The following is a 22,004-nucleotide window of genomic DNA, read 5'->3' as shown; positions in this document are numbered from 1 at the left end:
CCCCTCGATCCTTGTGGGTCCCTGCTGTAGCAGGCACATTCTTCTCTTCTCAAGATTATTTTTCATAGAAGAACACAGAGAGAAGAAAGGGAAAACAATTTCTATTTCTACTCCTTGTTTTTTCCCATGTGGAATGTGTTTAGAGAATTGTTTACCTAAAATGATTGCTTAATTAGATTCTAGTAGAGATTGTTTGAGCCTGGTGGCCAATCCAACCCACCTGTGGCTGGACTCGAGACAGAGGGTCACGAGTTGTGAGTTATGGTAGTTAGAAAAGTAGGTTTGTAGTTTTAGTATCTCCTTTAAACAGTATATTAATGTATTACACCATAGTTATAATAAAGAAATCATTCATCCTTCTGAGCTGGAGTCAGACATCATTTCTCCCCACCTGATTTACAAAACCCTTCCACCCCAGAACACCCCACCACGTGGAAACAAAGACCCCACAGTGCTCTGTGCCACTTGCTGGCCAGGGGAACCTACCAAGGACTTCTGGTCGTAGCCCGTGGGGTCCAGCGAGGCGTTGCTGCCCCTCCTCGAGTCCCCGAGGCCGTGCAGGGCCTCCAGGTGTGGGGAGCACTTGGGGGTGGGCATCGGGGTGGCCGCCGTGCGCATGATGATGGGCGGGGGCATGGCCCCCCTGCCCTCCAGGTGCCCGTTGGGGGTGACAGCCAGCGAGTACATCTTCATCTCTGCGTGCAAGGGGACAGAGGACACCACCAGTGAGGGGACACTGCTGCTGGGCACCTCCAGGAACTCTGCCGGGTGGAGCTGTGGGCAGTGAGATCCCCCACGGCGCTGGAAGGTGTCGGGGGAACGCCACGGACTCTTAAGGGGCCTTTGGGAAGTCAGCATCCTCCAAAGGAATCGTGGAATTGTGGAATGGCTTGGCTTGGGAGGGACCCCTGCCTCAGTTTCCCCAACAAATGACTCTGCCCCTTCCTCAGCTGAATTCCGTCTGCTCCCCACCATCAGCATCTAAACAAATCCTGGTTTAGAAGCGTTTGGAGGGATCCTAACAGAGCCCAAGTGGGAATCAAAGGAAGCAGGAGCTGAAGAGGCTCCTGTTCACATCATTCACTGTTGCAAAGCGTGATCCCTTTTTGTCTCCGCTCTGGCTGCAAAGTGAAGGCTGTCACCTCCAATCCCATGGTTTTGGTACACCAGAGCAGTGTGGGCCTCCCCTCAAATCGACTGCCAGACCCTCCTGGAACACAAATGAGCAGCAGCATTTTCCATCCATCAAACCTCACCCAAATGCATTTTGTGTGGGAAACCAAAAGGAACAGATGAGGACTTGATTGATTGGAAAAGCTGCCGAGAAGTGGGGTGAGAACATTGCTGTCAGCAAAGCACTCTGTGCTAATGGTGCAGGGGGAGGGAGGAGACACAGCTAAAAAATTCTTGGGGAACGTTTAAATTAGAAAAACATCTGCCTAAAGGAAATATCAACGCTCATTTAGCTTCCCTTACACTTTGCAGAGCTGCTCCGGTGACTTTGCAATCGGATTATTTGCTAAATTAACTGGATCCTTCCATTGTGGAAGCAGAGCTGTAGCTCCCAAATTCCCAGGAAAATGCAGACAACACAAAGCCCCACCTGTTGCTCTGAGGTCTTTCAGCTTCTCAAACTCATCCTCGAAGTTGGCAGATGTCTTGTCCTCATCTGTGTCTGACCTGTTGGCATCTCCCTGCAGAGAGGAGGAGGGTAATTAACAGACACAATTCATTAGCATCCCTCAGCAGCTCAGAGCTACCTCTGCTCCCCGCGGGTGGTTTATGCCAAATTCCCCCTGAGACCACCCTGGGAATGCTCCCAGAATGATCCCTCTCCCTTGTTTTCACTCATTTGGACAGAAAGGACGATGCTGTGGTTGTCACCGTGTCCCTGCCATGTCTCTGTGCTTCCTACACTGCTCCAGGAACAGCAAATCCCAGGGGAAAACATCCCAGAGCAGCTGGAATTGCAGGAATGACTGAAAAACCTGGCATGGCAGGGCTCCTCGTTTGTTCTCTCTGTGATCCCAGCTGAAAGCACTTAGGGTTTGATGTCAAAGGGTGGCAGGGGGTTTTAATTCTGTGTTTGACAGCACTTTCAAATTGACTTAGATCTGGACAGCTTGATTTGCTTTCTCTGTGCTGGCTGGGGTTGTTTTGGGAAATCTCTTGGCAACCTGAGGCAGAGGGAACGAGGCCAGATTGCCTGGCAGCCCTGCAGCAGCTCAGGGCAGGAACAGCCACCCCCAGCCTGCCTTTCCTCCTGGGAGCCCAGCTCCTTTTCCCTTTTGGACAGATCCAAAAAGGGAACGATCCAAAACATTCCCTTTTGGACAGATCCAAAAGCAGAATTGATCAGGCTGGGACGGAGGAGCCGTCCTCAGGCTCTCCTCGCCCAGGGAGGGATTCCAGCAGGAGGTCAGCAGGATTGCTCAGGACTGCAGAAATCTGTGCAAACTAACAGCAAAGGGCTGGATGGAAGAGCTGGTCCCAGGGGAAGGAGCACAGTTCCTCGCCTGGTGCCTGGACAAACCCCCCCAGTTTGCAGACACGGTGCTGAAGTGGCAATGAACTTCATTTTGCCCGTGATTTACTGCAAAGTGCTGCAGCCAGGAGGAGTGAAGGGCTCGAGCTCCCTGATTCATCTTTGTTTCAGAGCAGAAACACCAGTGCAGAGCGGATGAAAGATCTGCACAATTTTGGAAGGTTTGCCTGCTCTCCCAGAGCAGCTCTGGGGGGGATTTTAAAACGACATGGGAACGGTGTAAACACAAATATGCAATTATAGCCCTTGTACTAAACACAAATGGACTAAAAATGGGTTTGTGGCCATTTTAGTCTGTTCTCTTCTAGGAAAACTCCTGGCAAACTTGCTCCAGAGGCAGATCAGGAGCTGGGATCAGGCTGAGAGCGTGTGCTGTGCTTCCCAGGACAATTTTTATTGTCCTTGCTGAAGCCCTGCTGATGGTTCTGAGTCGAGAGCAGCTCTCAGCTGTCCCAGGAGTCCCTCTCCAGATAAATAAAAGAAACACCTGAGCAAATGGAGGAGAAATTCCCCTCAGTGACTCCTGTGACTGCTCAGATCAGCCCCTGTCAGAGGCAAAGTCAAAGAGGTCAAAACAAGAATTCCCAGCGTGGCAGCTGAGCCAGGGATGACAAAAGCAAACCCAGCTCCACGAGAATTTGTCTTTGGTTTGCAACCAGAGCAGCCTGGTTTGGTGGAGGGTTCCCTGCCCGTGGCAGGGGGCTGGAACCAGAACTTTAAATTCCAACCCAAAGCAGTCCAGGATTCCATCATTTCCCAGCGCAAGGCTTGAGAGGAGCCCTGGCAGCTGAGGAGGGTTTTGTGTAATGAGACAAATGACAAGCCCACAGGCCTGATGTCAGGATTGATAATAAACTGGGGTGGAGAGCAAAATGTGCCCTGCAAATGCCCTGCCTGCGGTTGCTGCCCTTTGGGGTGAATAATCCAGGCTGGGGAACAGCAGAGCTCGCACACATTTAAATCACAGTCTGTATCAGCTCTGAGAGGAGCCATTAGGGCTGAGCAGGGAAACCACAGCTCGTCTGGAGGAGCAATCAGGCACTCAGAGAGCTCTGGCTTCACCTCAGCACCGCGTCCAGCCTCCCAGAGGGCAGGGGAGGAACGGAGCTGCTCCCTGCAGAGCTCCCCGAGAGGAGAAATGTTGGGAAGGATGGATAAATAAAATTATTCACAATAATACAGCCAGGATGAAAACAATCCTCCGTACTGGCTGGACAACACCCTTACCTACAGATAAGTCCAAAAGCCAAGTGGACTGTTCCATCTCACCTCACAAAATGTATGGTTCACCCCGCACCTGTACCCTCCCCTAAAACATCAAGTGCCTGTAACCCCATTGGCCCAAGCCTTGCTCCAGCCCACCTTGAAGCCCCCTGATAAGGGGGCTCTGAGGGGTCGGATACTCTCTTGGACCTTCCCCTCTCTTGGATCTTCCATTCTCTTGGATCTTCCCCTCCTCTTGGAACTTCCCCTCTCTTGGAACTTCCATTCTCTTGGACCTTCCCCTCTCTTGGATCTTCCCCTCCTCTTGGAACTTCCCCTCTCTTGGACCTTCCCCTCTCTTGGATCTTCCCCTCTCTTGGAACTTCCATTCTCTTGGAACTTCCCCTCTCTTGGATCTTCCCCTCTCTTGGATCTTCCCCTCTCTTGGACCTTCCCCTCTCTTGGACCTTCCCCTCTCTTGGATCTTCCCCCTCTTAGGACCTGCACCCTCTCCTAGAGCATCCTTTTGTCTCTCCCTGCCCCATCCCCTCAAGGCTCGCCCTGTGCTGTGTCTGGCAGCTCGAGGCAGGACCTTTCTCCATCCCTAATAAACTTTATACCCCAAGAGCAGCCTCAGAGATCTCCCGTCCCCATTCACCCAAACCGTCCTGGAGCCCCGCGCTCCCTACAGAGAAAACTTCCTTCCACCCCAAAGCATCGTCCTCAAGAGCTGGGAATTCACTGCCAGGAACCTGGGAACAGCTTTTGAGCAGCTGTGCTCCCGGCTTTCAATATTCCAGGAGGGAATTCCTGAGTCCCAAGGGAGGGACAGGGCTCATCCTGCCCGGTCCTCAGCACTGGAACTGCCTGGAAAATGTGGAATCCCAGGATAGAGCTGAGGGGAAATTCTCAGGAGGGGAAAGTCCTGCTTAGAACCCCGAGTTCCCTTCAGGGCGAGGTAACCAGTCCTTACCAGCCCTCACCTTTTTGAATTTCAGCAAAACTTTGGAATGTATTGAAAGCCCGAGTCCCCACCACATGGAAACACAAACCATGGGATATATGGTGAGTAAAATTAATCCTGAATGATTTCTCCTAAATCACACAGCAGACTGCGTAGGAGGTCAGAGTCCTGCCCCCACCCCAGTTCCCATGCCACATCCAGTGGGCTTTAATTGCAAAGATTGATCCAAAAGTGCCCACCACAGATCTTCTGCACCCCTTAAATTTAAATTTAAATTCAGGGCTGCAGAGATTGATCCAGAAAAGCTTCAGGTGCCTAGCACAGATCAACTGCACCTGTTAAATTTAAATTTAAATTTAAGGCTGCAAAAATTGATCCAGAAAAAGCTTCAGGTGCCTAGCACAGATCATCTGCACCCGTTAAATTTAAATTTAAGACTGCAAAAATTGATCCAGAAGAGCTTCATGTGCCCAATACAGATCATCTCCACCCCTTTAATTTAAATTTAAATTTAGGGCTGTAGAGACTGATCTAGAAGTGCTTCAAATGCCCAACCCTGCTCATCTGCACCTCTTAAATTTAAATTTAGGGCTGCAGAGATTGATCCAGAAGAGCTTCAGGTGCTCAGCACAGCTCATCCGCACCCATTACATTTAAATTTAGGGCTGCAGAAATTGATCCAGAAGAGCTTCAGATGCCCAATACACATCATCTGCACATCTTAAATTTAAATTTAAGTTTATGGCTGCAGAGATTGATCCAGAAGAGCTTCATGTACCCACCACAGATCATCTGCACCCCTTAAATTTAAATTTAAATTTCGGGCTGACTGCCTGGGTAGGTGTTTCCCTGATGGATCACGCCCACAGGTGCGTGCCAGGTCTCTTCTCCCCCTCCCTCAGCCTGGACCTCTCACCTCTGCCTGGAATCCTTCCACCAGGATGGCCACCAGGAGGTTGAAGAGGACGTAGTTGCCAAAGGTCATCAGGGCCACGAAGTAGAGGGCGGCCCAGGAGGAGGTGGAGGCCATCCCGTTGTAGAGCACCACGTTCCAGTCCTCCTGCGTCAGGATCTGCAGGGGAAGGGCAGGGGTGTGGGGATCCAGGGATTCCCTCTGGCTGCCCTGGGACCCATGGACAGAGATCACAGCCAGTGTCTCTCTACAGAGCCCCCAGAGACACTGGCTGTGATCTCTGTCCATGGAAAAGAGTTTTCAATCTTACAGGGTCAATTACCAGCTCTGAGGGTTTGATATAAATAATAATTAAGTGTGGCACGGGTGCAAAAGTAAAATTTTAGGATTCTAGATGAGGGGTCCAAAGGGGACAAGCTGGAGGAAATTGGGTGTGCCTTGTCCTTTTTCTCCTTCTTCATGCCCTCCATGTCTCACTGTGGTGTTGGCATTTTTCTGTTGGTTCAGGCTGGGGACACACTGTCCAACGTAGGTGACAGATATTGGCACGTTCTTGTAAATGCAGCCCAGGGAGTTTCTGGTATTTAATGTTTGTCACATCCCACTGAGGGCAGAGCCCCACACGCTGCCCTGCAGGACAGAGCTGGGCAGGGCAGCAGAACATGTGAGAGATCAACAGAATAAACAACCTGGAAACCAGCACAGACCAATTATGGCTTCTGCTTTGGCAGGGGGCTGACAGACAGAGACTTTCTACAATTTTGGGATCATCAACACCTCAGATTCCGACACAGGGGCAGAGCCTCAGCTCCTCCTCTCCTCTGTGCACTGAAACCCTGCCATGTTCCCTCTCCTGACCGTTCCACTGGCAGGTCTTGTGAGATGAGGCAGCAGGAATTGCCTTTCTCAGCTCTTTGCGTGTGATTTCCGATCACCTTGTCGTAGAAATTTGCCTTTATTTAGATCTTTGCACCTCTGCTGGCCAAGCCTCCCCTCCCTGCAGGAAGGTCTGGCACTCCCTGCCACAGAGGACAGGTTAGATCCAAGATATCCCAAGGAGAAGGAAGCACAGTCCTAATCCCATTATTCCCTGGAGGTGTTGCCTCCTTTGATAACCATCAGAAGATAACAGCCCTGAGGCCACAGATCTCATCTCCTTCAGGCTGCTCTTCAGAAGGCAGCTGGAGCTGAAGGAAAGGGAGAAGGACAGGATAATTAATGAGATAAATGACATTGGGTGGCTCCAGAACCTCAGGGAAGTCTTTTCCTTTCGGTAAAAACACTGGGCAAAATAAATTCCCCATCACTGCAAAGCTTTGTTCCGAGGGATCTTCCTCTGGGATTTTCACTCTGCAGCTTCAAAAATCCTGGAGCCTGTGAGAAATGGATGACAGGCTTGTGTTCCACGTTAATTCTTGCACTGAAAACGGCCTCAAACCCCCTGGACCAAGGTGGCTTTGGGGACAGGAGTGCTGCACTGAGTCATGCTGCTCAATGACCTTCCTGGGACACAGCACTGAGCCTTTGTGCTCCTGCCAGCTGCACCTCCCAAGGGACTGGGAGGAGGAATGCAGCAGCCTGTGTGTTGGGAAGGGAAAAACGGGAAGCTCTGAGGCTGGGACTGAATTGTCCTTGTTCCTTTGTGAGAATTTATATCCACAGGGAAGGCTCTGGCCTGGTTTCCACCTTGAGTGATGCTACTCTGCCTCTAGAAACTTTATTTACACTTGTTGCACTCAGATTCTAAAGCCTGAGCTCTGAAGCACAGAAGTCTAATCTTTAAATTTAAAATATCCTTGAAATAACAGCTGATTCCTCTCTTGTGGAACGTGCCAGGAATTTCAGGCACAAACATGGTTACAGAAGAAACACAACTTTTTATATCAAGGCTTCCCCAGCACCTCCAGCTCTGATTTGGGAGGGGATTTGTCACCCCCAGTTACACAGAATTGTTTGCAAAAGGCAGGGAAGGAGACAGAGATCTGCAGAGTAGGAACAGGATGAACAGCAAAAAGGAAAATTAGAGTGGATGCTCCTTTTACTGATAAGAGATACAGTGCTGATTTTGAGTAGATTTCTTCTCCATCAAGGCTTTTAAACCCAGAAACACCATCTCTGCCCTAATAACTCTTCACTCCAATTCCACATCTCCTGGAAGAGGTTCTTGGAATAAAAACTCCTCATGCTCCCTCTTAAAACACCCCTGAGGACACAGAGCTTACCTGGAACACGGTCACAATGGCCCAGAGTAAGGAATCAAAATTCTTCCTGTCTGGAACGGTGTCTCCGGTGTCGGTTTTCAGGCTGAACTTGCACCCAAAAAGATGCATGCCAAGGATGCTGGAGTGGGGAAAGAGGGAGATGGAAGAAACACCTGGGTGAAAAGTGGTTGCAGGGAGGATTGCAGGGGTTTTATGGATTCTTTTCCACTCCCAGTGGTTTTTTTTTTTTTTTTTTTTGGCCCCGCAGTTCTCCTGCCTCACATTTCATTCCAGTTGTCTGCACCGGAGGAAAATCCAGGATCTCCTTTGTCTGGAAAAATTACAAACCACGTTGCCAGCTCCCTGGTTTCCAGGCAAAGGATTCTGAGGGGCATTAGAGGGTCACACAGACAGAAATCTTGGAATCTGCACAACTTCCACCCCAAATCTAACACTGTATGGTCCAGTCAGTGACAGGCACAGCTCAGGAGCCCCTCAGGGGCAATTATTGGCTGTTTGCATCCTTCATTCACCTCTGGAATGATGGCATTCCATGAAAAACAGGCTGGAAAGGGGTGAATATCCCACTGTGAGCACTCCCCCTGATGCCTCAGGTTTGGATTTTATATTTTCACATTCTCTGCTGCTTTAGTGTGTGGGGCTGGGTTTCACATCAGGGGATGGTGAACTCTCTGCACAGAGCAGGGAGACAAAGCAATTCCTGCTCCAGCTGGGCACCAAGGACAAATGATCCAAACCTCAGCCCAGGAGCACAAACAGCGTGGGCTGGAGAGAGAAAAACAAGCAGGGTGAGAATTCATAACCTACAGCTGGAATGGGACAATGAACTCCAAGGTGCCAATGGAGCAGAACTGATCAAAGGGAGAGACCTTGAGTCCATTTTGGGACCATTTTGGGTCATTTGGGTGCAGCCCTGGCTGGGCTCTGGTGCTGCCCAAGGTGGATCCATGGAGGAGATCCTTGAATAAATCCCTGTTTATTCTTTGGCTCTGCCCAGCCTCTGCTCTGGCTCAGCCTTCCCAAGGCATCGCCCCCACCCCACACAGGCGGCGCGTCCCCATCCCGAATCGGAACAACGCCTGGAGGAAGAGCCGAAACACCTGAAACCCCATGAAATACCTGAAGATGAAGATGAAGAGCATGAGCAGCATGCAGAAGGTGGCCACGTTGTCCATGGTCTTCATGAGCACCACGAGCTGGCGGCGCAGGGCAGGCATGAAGCGCACCAGCTTCAGCACGCGGAGCAGCCGGAACGTCCTGAGCACGGACAGGCCCCCGTCCGACTGCCCGATGATCTCCCAGACACTGTGGGGACACGGGGACACTGCTAGCACTGCAGTTCTGCCCCCTGGCACCTGATCCCCCCAGGAATCCCCCCTTTCCCTGCTCCTTTCCTGCTCCTGGGGAAGCAGCTTCGCTCCCCAGCGGCCGCGCCTCCGGTGGCACGGCTCGTTTGCTTTACAGTTGGTTTTGGGGTCAATTCCCCGAAATTTCTCCTTAATTCTCCTTTTTTTTTCCTGAGGTTCTCCATGTCTGCAGCACTACAATCATGCGGATCACAATTTTGTCATATCCATTCCTATGGTATAGGAATTTCAGCACAGCTCTATTCGTTAGAACGAAGTTTTTCTTCCAGCATCTCTTAAGGGAATTAGGGAAACAAAAAAAACCACTTCAAGTCAGTAGGACCAATAGTTTTTATATCTCTTGAGGTATTTATCTCCCTTTAGAACATCCACAAGGATTTCTGGGGGGGGTTGGTGTGATCAGACCACGGAATGACCTTTGTTCAGAACCTTGACTTGTCCAAACCTTGAACCTTGCCAGGATCAAAGGGTTGTGCCAAGGCCAGTCTCCTGGTTTACATCCCTGTGTCCTTGGAATTCTCTGCCCCAAATTCCTGATTGAGGGGTGACCAGAAAGGATCCCAGCACTGGGGTGTGGCTGGGACAGTGTCTCCTGGGGAGCACAGCGGAGCAGGAGCCACCCTTCCCCTCCTGCTTGCCCAATTCCAGCCCAGCTGGGGCAATTTGGGAAAGGGAGGGCACTGCTGGGGTATGGACACTCCCAGTAGCCCTTTCCCAGGACCAGCCACGCTGCATTGAGTGGAAAATCCACCCCAGTGCCAGATGTGTGGCATAAATAGATTTTCCTCTCCATCTGCAAGGTTGATTTACTTTGGACAGCATTCCTAAGGACAGGAATCCAAAAGTCACAATTACAGCACATCCCAACCCTGGATTAACACGTGGCATCACAGAGCCACCAGGTTTGGAAGAGACTTTGAAGACCATTGAGTCCAACCCATGCCCTAACACCTCCTCACCAACTAAACCATGTCACCGATCCATCCATCCTTTTTTAAAACACATCCTTTCCTTTTTTAAAACATCCAATCCTTTTTTAAAACACATCCTGGGACAGACAGTTCCAGTGCCCAGCCACCCTCTCAGTAAAGAACCTTTTCCTAACATCCAGCCTGAATTTCCCTCGCCATCCCTGGGACATTCACATTCTCTGGATGGACAGAAGAAGCACAGAGAGGAGAAGAGGAAACAATCTGTATTTCTGCTCCTTTGTTTTGCCCATGTGGAATTTGGTGTGGAGATTGTTCACCTGCAGTGATGCTGGGTTGGATTCTGGTGAAGGTTTTTTGGGGTCAGTGACCAATGGGATCCAGCTGTGGCTTGGGCCCTCAGCAGAGAGTCACGAGTTTTGAGTTGGTTGGATAAGTAAAAAGCATGCAGAACAGGATAGCATCTCTTTAAATAGTATAATTAATGTAATATAGTATAGTTTTAATAAAGCTATCCTTCAGCCTTCTGATCTGGAGCAGACATCATCATTTCTTCCCATATCTGGGGATTGCTGCATTTTTACACATTTTTACGCATTTTTACGCATTTTTACGCATTATTATTCCAGATCCCCACCCCACTCCCCAGCCCGTCTGAGCCCGCGGCGGGGGAAGGACCTGATCACCACGATGATCCCGTCAAAGATGTTGTAGGGGTTCTTGATGTAGCCAAAGATGCCAAAGGCCAGGAGTTTCAGGAGCATCTCCAGGGCAAACATGCTGGTGAAGACGATGTTGCTGATCTCCAAGGCGTTGGTCAGCTCGTCTGGCTGCGGGCAGAAAAGCAACGCGGTCAGAGAAAACGGGAATGTTCCTCCCACTGGGATTTGTGCTCCTTCTGGAAAGCCATGGAGAAAAAAAAGAAGTGTCTGAGGGAACAGCAGAAAAACCTCCTGGAGTTCCCTGCGAGTTTTACTGGAATCACGGGATCCCAGTTCTGGAGCAGCTGGAGAACAACTGTGCCCAACCCAAAATAATTCAAGCTAAGCAAGGGAGAGGGTTTGTTCACTGTTCCGAGATAGAATGATCCAGGCTGGAATCTGCCTGGATTCACATGGATCACTCTGCTTTTACTGCGCTGACTCCAGCAGAACTTCATGGATGCTGCTGTAGAGGAATACAGGATATTCCTACATGTGATACAGGAATATCACAGCTCTATTCATTAAAACAAAGCATTTTTTCTTCCAGACATCTCCTAAGAGCATTAGGGAAAAAAAAATACACCTAAAGTCAGTGGGATCGATATTTTTATGTCTCTTGAGGTACTTATCTTTCTTTGGAAATTGCCCCCCAAAACCCCAAAATAGTCTTTCCTAAAACCAGCAGATTTTAAGTGCCAGGACTGCATTCAGGACCTCTGAGTTTCTCTGGGTGCACAAGATTTTAATGGAGCTGAAACCCAAGATTTTTCCATGCCCCTCTTCTATCCCAGCACCACATTCCCTCACGCTCCAGCCTTGCTTCCAGACATTCCATTCTTTTCCTGGGAAATGCAGCAGCACCCAGGCTCCCAAATGTGGCAGGAAAAATGGGAAAAGGTGGGATTGATCTGCTCCCTCACTGGAGCTGCTCCCTTCCAACAGCACCTGGCTCTGCAACGAGAATTTCTAGTTCCAGGCCTGCTCTTTTGTGAGACAAAATGAGTATTTTTCATTTCCTTTTCCTCAGTGTAATAACATTGTCTAGGAAAAAGTGTGATTTTCATATCTGACTCATCTCCTGGACTGATAATAATTTCCATTATTCCCCATCCCTTGTTAGGGGGGTAAAATCAGCTGGTTTTCGGGGGATGATGTTGCACTCCTTGAGGCTCTGTAACACATTGAGCCCCACACTCAGCAAATCCAACCCTTGGCAGTGGGAGGAGAGGGTGAAAGGGTTAACTGGGATTTGGGAAGAGCCCACACATCCCCTCCAGCCCGTGGGCTGCTAATGAGCCATCATTCACCGCTAAATTACTCCCTGCAATCGCCTGTCTGCTGCTCAACCATTTATCCGGGGGGAGAGCACTCAGAGCTCCAGGTTCTAATCCATAAACTCGGATTGCCATGGGATACCAGGCAAGGACTGGGAAATTTGCACTTCTTTCCCTCACTTCAGGCAGAGCTCACCCATCCTATTCTATTCCTTGCCCTCTCAATGCCCAACCAACATGAGGAGAGGCAAAAAAAAAACCAAAAAAAAGAAAAAACCAAAAAAAGAAAAACCGTCATCAGAGGCTCAGGGCTGCTCTGGGATGGAATCTGACCAGCTCTCCACAGAGACTGATCCCAAAATAGCCCTGCAGGCTCCCAGGCTGTCCTGCTCCAAGCACAGCGGGGACAGGACGCGGCGCTGGCACCGTCCCCAAGCGCTCTGTCAGGACCTGGCACGTCCAGGGTCCCCCCGGCAGGCTTGGACGAGGGAATTCTTGACAAGGAGCAAAATAATTCATTAAAGTCTCGTGTCCCTGCAGGCACAGCTCCTGGAACAGGGTGTGGGTGGCAGGCTGAGGCTGGGAAATGAATGGGCAGCAAGGAATCCCACAGAACCCCAGGATCACTGAGGTGGGAAAAGACCCCCAGGAGCATCGAGTCCAGGCTGGGTCTGATCCCCTCCTTGTCCCCAGCCCAGAGCTCTGAGTGCCACACCCAGGAATTCCTTGGACACCTCCAGGGATGGCAACTCCAAACTTCCCTGGGCACTTCCAGTGGCTGACCAGCCTTTCCATGGAGAAATTCCTCCTGATGTCCAACCTGAGCCTCCCCTGGCACAGCTTGAGGCCATTTCCTCTCCTCCTTTTGCTGAAGCCACCACCATTCTTGACAGGAATCTGCAGCTTGCTGGGGTGGTTCTGTTTTCCCTGCTGCTCCCCAGCACTTTTTTTCCTGGGAAACATGGAAAACCTGCCCACTGCTGTTCCCAGAACCTCGTCCTCTCCCACGGAGCAGCGGCCTCATGCACTGAAGGCAAACGTGGTGTGGGGCGCTCCAAATTCCCCTTGCTGCCGCCAAGAGTACAATTTTATCATGAAAATTTGGCTTCCTGGTGGTCACTTCAAAATCCCCAATCCTGGAACGATGTGGACGTAGCAGCACAGAATCGCTAAGGCTGGAAAATACCTCAAAGGTCAGCGAGTGCATCGTGATAAAACAACCTCAGAGTCATCCCCCAAAAAGCCAGTGTCGAGTCTGAAGAGCTGAACAACCCCAAAAACACCCTAAGGCAAATAAAAGGAATATGCACATTGTTATTCCCTAAAGTCCCAAGTTTTCTTAGGCAAACCCAAGATTCTCCTGAGCCAACCCTGAATCGATTTCCCAATTCCCTTGGACAATTTGTGCCCTTTTTGCTTTGTCTCCAGCGCCGTGACTTCTGCTTCCTGTCGAAGTCCGGCAGAAAATCCGCAGTGATCTGTCAGGGAGGGGAGAGCAGCCACGAGGGCCAGGGACAGGAGAGGACAAGGAGGTGGCCTGGAACGTCAGCAGCTGTGCCCAGGAGCTGATCCAGCAGATCGGAGCGCGACAGGACGCCCGGGAAAGGCTGACAGGCGGCTGACACTGCAAAATCTCACCTCGGGGGATCTTCATTATCCTTTTGGGATAATGTGATGACAGGGCCAGCTGTGAGCAGCGATGCTGGAGCAGATCCTGCCGGGACACCAGGCAGGACCCGCCGGGCACGGACAAGGACGGATGGCCCTGAACGGCGGCCAAGCTCCGCTGGGAGCTTGGGGATTGCTGGAGTGGATGCTGAGGAGCAGACGAGCCAAACATCCAACGCTCCAGCCTTCCAGCGTGGTTATCTTCTCCTGACACCAACGGGAGCCCGGGAACCGGGGATGTTTTTGTGCCTTCTGGAATGGTTTATTGCTCGCAGCGCCAATTTCCCGCTCCTCCCGCTCGCTGATGAGCGAAGACCCACGAGGAGGGTCAAGGAAGGGACACTCCAGATGGATTTGGCCATTCCCCTGCAGTCAGCCACTAGGAGCCACTGTTGGTTTTGCCCGGATTAAAGCCAATCCCAGAGCAGGAATTTTTCCAGGAGTCTTTTTCTCCGGGTGAAAACAAACCGTTGATTTGCTGAAACCGAAGCTTCTCGTGGCGAGGATTATTTTCGTCCAACTTTCTGGCCGGGAGAAAACGAAATTGCAACAACACTTTCAAAATGCTGCAGTGTCTCGTTTTGACCTGCTCAGAGCTGGAAACTTCAGGCTTTTGGCTCAAGCAGCAGCTCTGTCACGAAATGCAGCTCGGATTGGGATGTGTGACAAAGCTTGGCAGCAAAATGAGGCGCTTCCAGGAGAGTTGGGCTAAAGTGGAGGTTTTTTGCTTTTTGCCAATTATTTTTTTGAAGCCTCGACAACTCTGGCAGCGAAAATTCCTGCCCCTCCATTGGGCTCCAAGGTGCACAAGGAAAAAAAATTGCTTTTCCAAACACAGAGAAGGTGAGCAGGACCCCCCAGCAGCTTTGGGGATCTCCACGTCGGCTGCTGCTGCTGCAATTATTGACCTTTACATCAGTCCAGGGTTCCAGGGCCAAAAGGTGACCACGTGGAATTGCAGGAGGATCCAGAATGCTCAGGAACGCCCAGAATATGGGAGAAGATTGGCAATGCTGGCATGAGGATCCCCCAGTCTGGATGTGGAGGCTAGAATGGGAATGGCCAAACTGGAAACTGTCACCAAAAACCAGCACAGAATGGCTTAACCCCAACTCCCACTGGCACATCCCAGGGAATGCTCAAAAAAAGTTCAGATTTTAGTCTAAACTTTAGAATTTCAGATTTTTGGGCTGCAGGATTAAATTTCCCACTATTCAAGGGAAGGGCGGGAGCCGTGTGGGATCAGTTGGAAGATTTCAGCATCCTTGAGTTTAAATGAGAGCAAGGCCTGACTGCAGACAAAACACATCCCCTCTCTGCCCATTTTCAAGGCCATATTTATGCTGCAGAATATTCCAGCGATTCCAAACTATGCTTTTATTAGGGACAAACCTCAAACAGTTCATTCCAAGTTCAGATAAACAGACCAAAGAAAAAAAGAAAAAAATCCTTTCCTAAATAGTTTAGGTCTGAAAACCTCGGAAGCTGCGAATCTGCCACTTGTGGTTTTAGCAAGGACCCCAGAGCCTTCCTGGAACCACGGAATCCAATAAAAGAGAAACCCATCATGGTCCAATTATCCATGTCTCCTCCAAGCAGACAATGAGGGGTGGAATTTGCAGCCTTAGATTCTCTTTTTGTGCACCTGAATTCCTGCAGTTCTCCAAGGACTGGGATCTCTTTGTGCCTCTTTTTCCTCTGCCCACCTTCTCCCTCATCTCCTTTGATTGCTGCATCCACCAGCTGCTGTTTTACATAATTTAGGCTCAGTCCCAGCAGGGCAACTGAACACCTTTCTGCTTTGAAACTCTGAAATAATCACACCTGCATCCCTCACGGTGGAGAAAAGGGCTCTGCCACACCACCTCCTTCCTGCTGAATGACCAGGGAAGTTTCCAGAGTTAAAAATGTTGTTTTCCTTCAGAAATCCCCCTCCAAAGCAGCTCAACTTTTCCTGAGCCGGGAGATCTGAGAGTGGCAGAGCCCCGAGGAGCAGTAAACAAACCCAGAACATCGAGTCTCATAAACATCCTTTGCACTTGGGTTGTTTTTTCTCTTAGTCCCGAGCCTAAAGCTGTCAATGGGACTTGCAGCACTTGTTTATGTTGGCTTTTCTGCTTTAGATGCTCATTCAGCCCACAGAGGCTCTGAGCAGGCACAATAATGATCTGTCAATCCCTGCCTGGCTCCCGGCACTCCGTGTTTCCTCCCCTCCCCTCATTTTTGGGCAATTATAATTCTCCAATTACCAGGTTTTCCACTGCCACAGAGTTCACCTGCCTGCAGCCCCGAATTCAAACCCACAGAGAGTGCAGAGAGAGGAGAACAACCCAAGGACTTCATGGACCATCCATCCCACCCGGGGGCACCTTCCACCAGCCCAGGGTGCCCTGTCCAGCCTGGCCTGGGACACTTCCAGGGATCCACAGCTTCTCTGGGAATCCGTGCCCCACCGTGGCGGGGAGAAATGCCAGGAGAATTCCCAGGAGAAGGAAGAGGGAAGGAGGGAACTGTGACATCTCCCAGCAGGGACAGGCTGCCCTGCGCTCTGCTGGGGTTTGTTTCCAGCTGTGCCATTCACCTGCCTCTGGAGCAGGCTGGGAAAAGCTCCTTTTCCAGGGAATTTCAGGAGGCAGAGCTGTCAGGGGATGTAAGTGACGCCCCAGTGAAGTGAAAGCTCCGTTCTGACCTTTATTTTTCTCTCCTTCTTTGCTTGTCAAAGATCAAACTGAGCAGTTCTGATATTTCTGAGTAAGTAAACAACCCAGCACAGCAAACAAGCAGAGCCCCCCGAGCAATTGCAGACCTGGCTGCTCCCTCCTCTGCATTCCCTGCCTTTAAAAAATCAAACCCAAAAAACCCCAGGAACAGCACAAGTCGGCTTTTCAGCTCCTGCATCTGAAAATATCTCCAGTGCAAACCATTTGGATGAATGAAAATGAAAGTTTATTTACTACAAGATTGGACACTTCATGTCTGAAAATCAACTTCAAACTGGTTTAGTCCATCTAGACCACAGAATTGCCTTCCTTTATGAGATAAAACTTCCTAAAAAAAAAAGGGGTTGGGTGGTGTTTTCCCAGGCTCATGAGCACAGTTCAAAGTTATTTCTGCTCTCTGGCCTTGGAAAGGGATCAGGGACTTGAACCAGGATATCCCAGCCCTGGAAGCTGAGATATTTTGCTATTTTAGGGTGCCACTGCCCCAAATTTAACAGCCAGCCACAACCACAACCTCTCAGAAGCACAAGTCCTACTCAAGGAGGGGTTTTCTGTTTTTAAAGCCTCTCCTAAAAGTTGTGGCTTTAAGGAGTTTGTGCTTTCCACTGAAAAAAAAAAAAAAGTGTCACTGAGAGACTTCCAAATGGGCTCTGCTTCAAAGTAGGCTGGAAACAGAAGGAAAAAGAGATCTCCTCCTTGTGCCTGCTGATGGATGCTCCCTCTCTGGGTTTGGAATGAAAAATGGGGAATTTATTCCCTCAGTCACCTCCGCTCTCAGGTTTTATGCCTCCCTCTAAATGGGATCCTTCATGTGGAGCGATAACAATTTAATTGAAGATAACTGATGGTAATTTTTCCTCCTTTCAATTGACCTGCTTGATCTCCTAATGCTCTGCAGAGTTCCTTTTAACTCTCTGCTCCATGGTTAATGATCCCATGCCCAGATGTAAAAATCTGCTCCTTCCTCCGGCTGCCTACGGGACACTGGGGCATGGAGGAAGCACTAAAACCCCAAACCAGCAGAGTTCAGCTTCTCCTGCAGCGACCAGATTCCACACTCAGGATTTTCAAGGATTTCCAAGATTTTTGTGCCAGTCCCTCAAGTTCAGGTTTGGATGTGGGGAAGGAATTGTTCCCTCTGAGGTCCTGGCACAAATTCCAGAGAAGCTGGAAGTGGCCAAGGCCAGGCTGGACAGGGCTTGGAGCCACCTGGGGTGGTGGAAGGTGACCCTGGGGGTGGCACTGGATGACTTCCAACCCAACCCATCCCAGTCTCCAGGCTGGGAGAGTTTTCTGTCCAGAAGAATCCCTGGATGCCACATTTCCCTGTCCTGCAAGAAGAGCCAGGAGCCAAATCTGTTCTCTGGGATAATCAGCTTCCCTCAGAAGCTTCCCAGGCAGGAGGTCCCACGTGGCAGAACATATTTGCAGTATTACTTTCCCATTTCTCAGTTTCATTCAGCAAAATGCAATTTCATTTCCAGTGACATAAATGCCAAGCAGGATTAGATCAAGTGCTGCCTCCTCCAGCCTCTGGAGGACGGGGCCTGGGCCATCTGAAATGATATCAGCACAACTGTTTGGGAAAGCAGGGCAATCAGCTGGCTTACATCCGCATGGAGGATCACTTGGAGCGACAGATGGCTCAAAAATAAGCCTTAAAATGAGAAAAAAACCCCACCCAAACCCTCTAAAACAATGCCCCAAAGCAGGCCAGCAGCGCTCAGGTTCAGTTATGAAATGAGAAGTCACAGCAGGAAGGAGCCAGCTCTCCAAATAAGCAGGGAAAGGCTCCAGCAAAGCCCCAGGAGCTGCTGGGAGAACTGGACTCTGCACACTGGTCCCACTGGCAGGAAAAAGAGGGAAAATGGGAATGTGGAATGTCTCCTGTGCTGGGTGCAGGGATCACCCTCAGGAGCATCCACCGGGAGATGCTCTGGCCCCTTCCCAACATCCCAGAACCTGTTGCTGGAGCTTTTTCCCTGGAAATAGGAGCAGGTTTCTCTCTGCTGCCATCCCACCCCGCATGGCCTTGGCTCCTTTAAAAGCCTCTGGCCGAAATCCAGGGAATTCATCCAGCCTGAATCATTCCCATCCATATGCTGAGCAGCAGCAGTGGATCTGCTGGCCGGACAGCTCGGAGCAGGGCCTGGGCTGACTCTCATCCAAGAAATCTGGCTTCTCCCTCACCATAAAAAAATTACATTCACACAAGAAATTCTATCCACAGGGTTCCTTGCCCACTGCAAAGCTGCTCTTGACCACGCTCTGCGCTGAAGTCAATAATTAATGGCCCCAAAATCATCAGCACAATGCCAGAAATCAGCTTTGTTTGGCTGGTTAACCACAAAGAATTAATTTTTAAAATCTAATGCAGCATTCCTACTGATTTATGGTCCTTTAAAAATATATATTAATAAATATGGCTTTATATTTAGGCTGAAGATATCTCAAATCTCATTAATTTGAAAGAAGAACCAGACTCTACCTTTTTCCTTTTAGGTGTGAACTGAGTCCTGGGCTATGAAGAGCTGGAATATTTAAGACTTGGATACACAGAAAACCCATGGAATATGCCACAGCAGAAAGGAGCAACAGAGACCCAGCCTGAAGGAATCTGCACAAAAACTGAAGGTCAATTATGGATTTTTTGTTGGGAAAATCCTCCCACAGCTGCCCAAGAGGTTCCAGATGCCCATCACAGGTGGCACCACGTGCTCTGAAGGTGGCAGGACACGCACACAGAGAGAGTAAAGAACCATTTCCCAGCTCTTTGATGACACTTTAGCAACCATTCCATGATCTTTATCCAGCTCCTGGCTCTCTCTGAAACTCTGGGATCAAAGACCTTTGGGTTGTCATTAGCAGGCAAAACCCAATAGAAGTTGTTTACTTCGGCCGAGTTAATGGCACTGGAAATATTTAATCAAAAAATGGACACACTCCCCCTATTACTGCCAAGATGATTCAGAAGGGGCCACTTAAATCTGGTTTGTCAAGCCATTACTCATCCCCTGCTAATAGAGCTTTGTGGAGAGTCCCTTTGAAAAATGCACTTTGGTGATCCGCGGGCACCGGGAGATGAAACGCACCCGGGAGCGCAGCAGGGGAGGAAAGGAAGGTGGGGATGTGTTCAGTCTGTGTCTCAAAAAAAAAAAACCCCAAAAAACCTTGGCTTAGTCATTTGTGCAGCCCAGGAGAGGAGCTGGAGAGGCTGGAGGGGGAAATGAGTTCAAGGAGAGGGTAATTCTTGAAAAAAAAAAAAAAATGGGAGCTGGCGGCTGGACCCGACCTCTGAGTGCCCAAGTGAAGAGATGGGAGAAGACTGGGAGAGGTTTTAGAGGGTTCAAGGGTCTGGGAATGGAAGGAGGGAATGAAAATGTTGGAGGGCAGCAGGAGAAAAGCTGGGGTTGTGCCTTGTTTGGGCACAGGGAATTCTTTAGGGGGTTCCCTCTGGGAAACTGAATCCCAGAATGGTTTGGGTTGAAGGGACCTCAAAACCCATCCAGTGCCACCCCTGGCATGGGCAGGGACACCTTCCACTGTCCCAGGGTGCTCCAAGTCCTGTTCAGCCTGGGGGATACTTCCAGGGATCCACATCTACTCTGGGAACCTGTGCCAGGGCCCGCCCACCCTCCCAGGGAGGAATTCCTTCCCAATATTCCATCTGTCCCTGCCCTCTTGCCAGTTTGAAGCCATTCTCCCTGTCCTGGCACTCCTTGTAAAAGTTCTCTCTCCATCTCTCCTGCAGATATCCTTCAGGCACTGAAAGGCCACAATTCACTGACCCCAAATCCTCTTCTCCAGGTTGAACGATCCCAATTCCAGCTAATCCCAATAAACCAGGGCTGTTCACCTTCTCAGGGCCTGGAGACCTCTGAGCACCCTGACATGGGAACACTTGATCCTGCCTTAGAGCTGGGGATGGACCAGCTGAGTTGAGCTCTATTTATTGTGATTTTTGTGACACTGGATCAAAAGAGATCCCTTGGCATCCTTGGATCCATTCTTAGGGTGGGTAACTCACGTTTTCCACAGGCTGGTGAGGTCCAGGGACATCCAGCGGGGACAGCACAGCTGGAGGAACCTCCAGCCCTTTTACCTCCCAGGACTGGACTGCACTTGGTCCAGCCCCAAGTTTGACACAGCTTCCCAAAGAGAGAAACGCTCCCAAAGTGCCGAAGATTCCGAAAAAGCACAGAAATTATCATCTGCAATCCCACATCTGGAACCCAGGCAGCAGCTCCTCCCTGCTCAGATCCAACACAGAGCCAGGAGAACAAATCCAGGGGAAATCCACCTTTCCTCCCCTCCAGCAAACCCAAAGCAACGCCAGCAACCATCCTGAGCTCCTTTTTGTGTGGGAGAACACGAAGCCGTGAGAGCCCAGGGTGCTGCAGCCCTCGGCCAAGGCAGGCAGATGGGAACCTTGGAGCTCCACACTGCTCTTCCCAGTGAATTATTGCTCCCTCCTTTCAGCCACCAGCACCAGACTAAAGCAGCAATTAAAGAATTAAAGCCCATCCACCAGGAGCAGAAAGGGAAAGCAAAAAAACAAAAATGTCCAAAAGCATAAGGGGGTGTTTCTGCCAGCAGCCTCCAGCACGTGCAGTGAGCGGCTCCCCAGAAGCTCCTGCTCCGTTTGAGCTCGGGAATTCCGGAATCATGGAATGCCCTGAGCTGGGAGGGACACACGGGGAGCAGAGTCCAGCTCCTGCCCTGCTCAGGCACTGCAAAAACCCCACCCGTGCATCCCTGGTGTGGGAACCCAGCACATCCCTCTAGCTGCCCCAAGACCCTGGCAGGGGGCTTGGACACCTTGGCATGAAATCAAAAACTCCTTTGGCTTCAATTTTAGCCCGTGGAAAAAGCTGCCAAATTTGTGTGAGGAATTACAAACCACAAGGGTTTGAGTAGTGTGGTAGTTGGATTAATACAGGGTGGAAAAGCAGAATTTTGGGGTTTTTAGAGTGGGATTCAAGGGGTCAAGATGCAGGGATTTGGGCATGTCCTGACCTTCTCATCCTCCTCCTTGCCTCCATGCCTCGCTGTGCTGGTGACACTTTTCTGTTGGTTTAAGGACAGACACAGAGTCCAACAGAAATGACAGATATTGGCACGTTGTTGTACACATGGCACAGGCAGTTTTTGGTGTAAAATGAAAAACACCAGCCCAAGGAGGGGAGTCTGCCACAGCCTGACCTGTGGAGAGACCACAGCTCCTTGAGGAAGGATGTTCTGGGTAAGGGAAAATCAACAGCTTTGAGAGGCCGACCCTGCTCTTTCCCACTCCTTCTTTGGCTGCGGGGCTGGGAGGAAAAGACTTTTTACAATCTCGGGGTCATTTCAACCTCCAGAGCCCTGAGACCCTGGGAGCATTGTCCACATGCCCCGGGGTCCTAGGGAGATGCTCCAGTGCCCAACACCCTCCAGGGAAGGTAAAATCCATCTTCCCTAAAATCCACCTTCCCTAAAATCCACCTTCCCTAAAATTC

General features: G+C 50.2%; 1 protein-coding gene across 2 annotated transcripts in view; it reads right to left on the bottom strand.

Moving 5' to 3' along the window:
• The window catches only part of CACNA1H (calcium voltage-gated channel subunit alpha1 H), a 163,572-nt gene that overhangs the window by 43,136 nt on the left and 98,432 nt on the right, over positions 1-22,004 (bottom strand). For both annotated transcript variants that reach the window (XM_085592084.1, XM_085592085.1), the window contains 6 exons: positions 10,822-10,973; positions 8,967-9,152; positions 7,848-7,965; positions 5,629-5,784; positions 1,604-1,694; positions 487-695 (listed from right to left, as the gene is read on the bottom strand). In XM_085592084.1, coding sequence (XP_085448210.1) covers positions 487-695; positions 1,604-1,694; positions 5,629-5,784; positions 7,848-7,965; positions 8,967-9,152; positions 10,822-10,973 — 912 coding nt within the window. The remainder of the gene's footprint in view (positions 1-486; positions 696-1,603; positions 1,695-5,628; positions 5,785-7,847; positions 7,966-8,966; positions 9,153-10,821; positions 10,974-22,004) is intronic.

Source organism: Lonchura striata, chromosome 14 (assembly GCF_050655825.1).
Source record: "Lonchura striata isolate lonStrDom1 chromosome 14, ASM5065582v1, whole genome shotgun sequence".
In the NCBI taxonomy this organism is placed as follows: domain Eukaryota; kingdom Metazoa; phylum Chordata; class Aves; order Passeriformes; family Estrildidae; genus Lonchura; species Lonchura striata.
The sequence above is the reverse complement of the archived record's forward strand: the minus strand, read 5'-3'. Positions and strand labels throughout refer to the sequence as shown.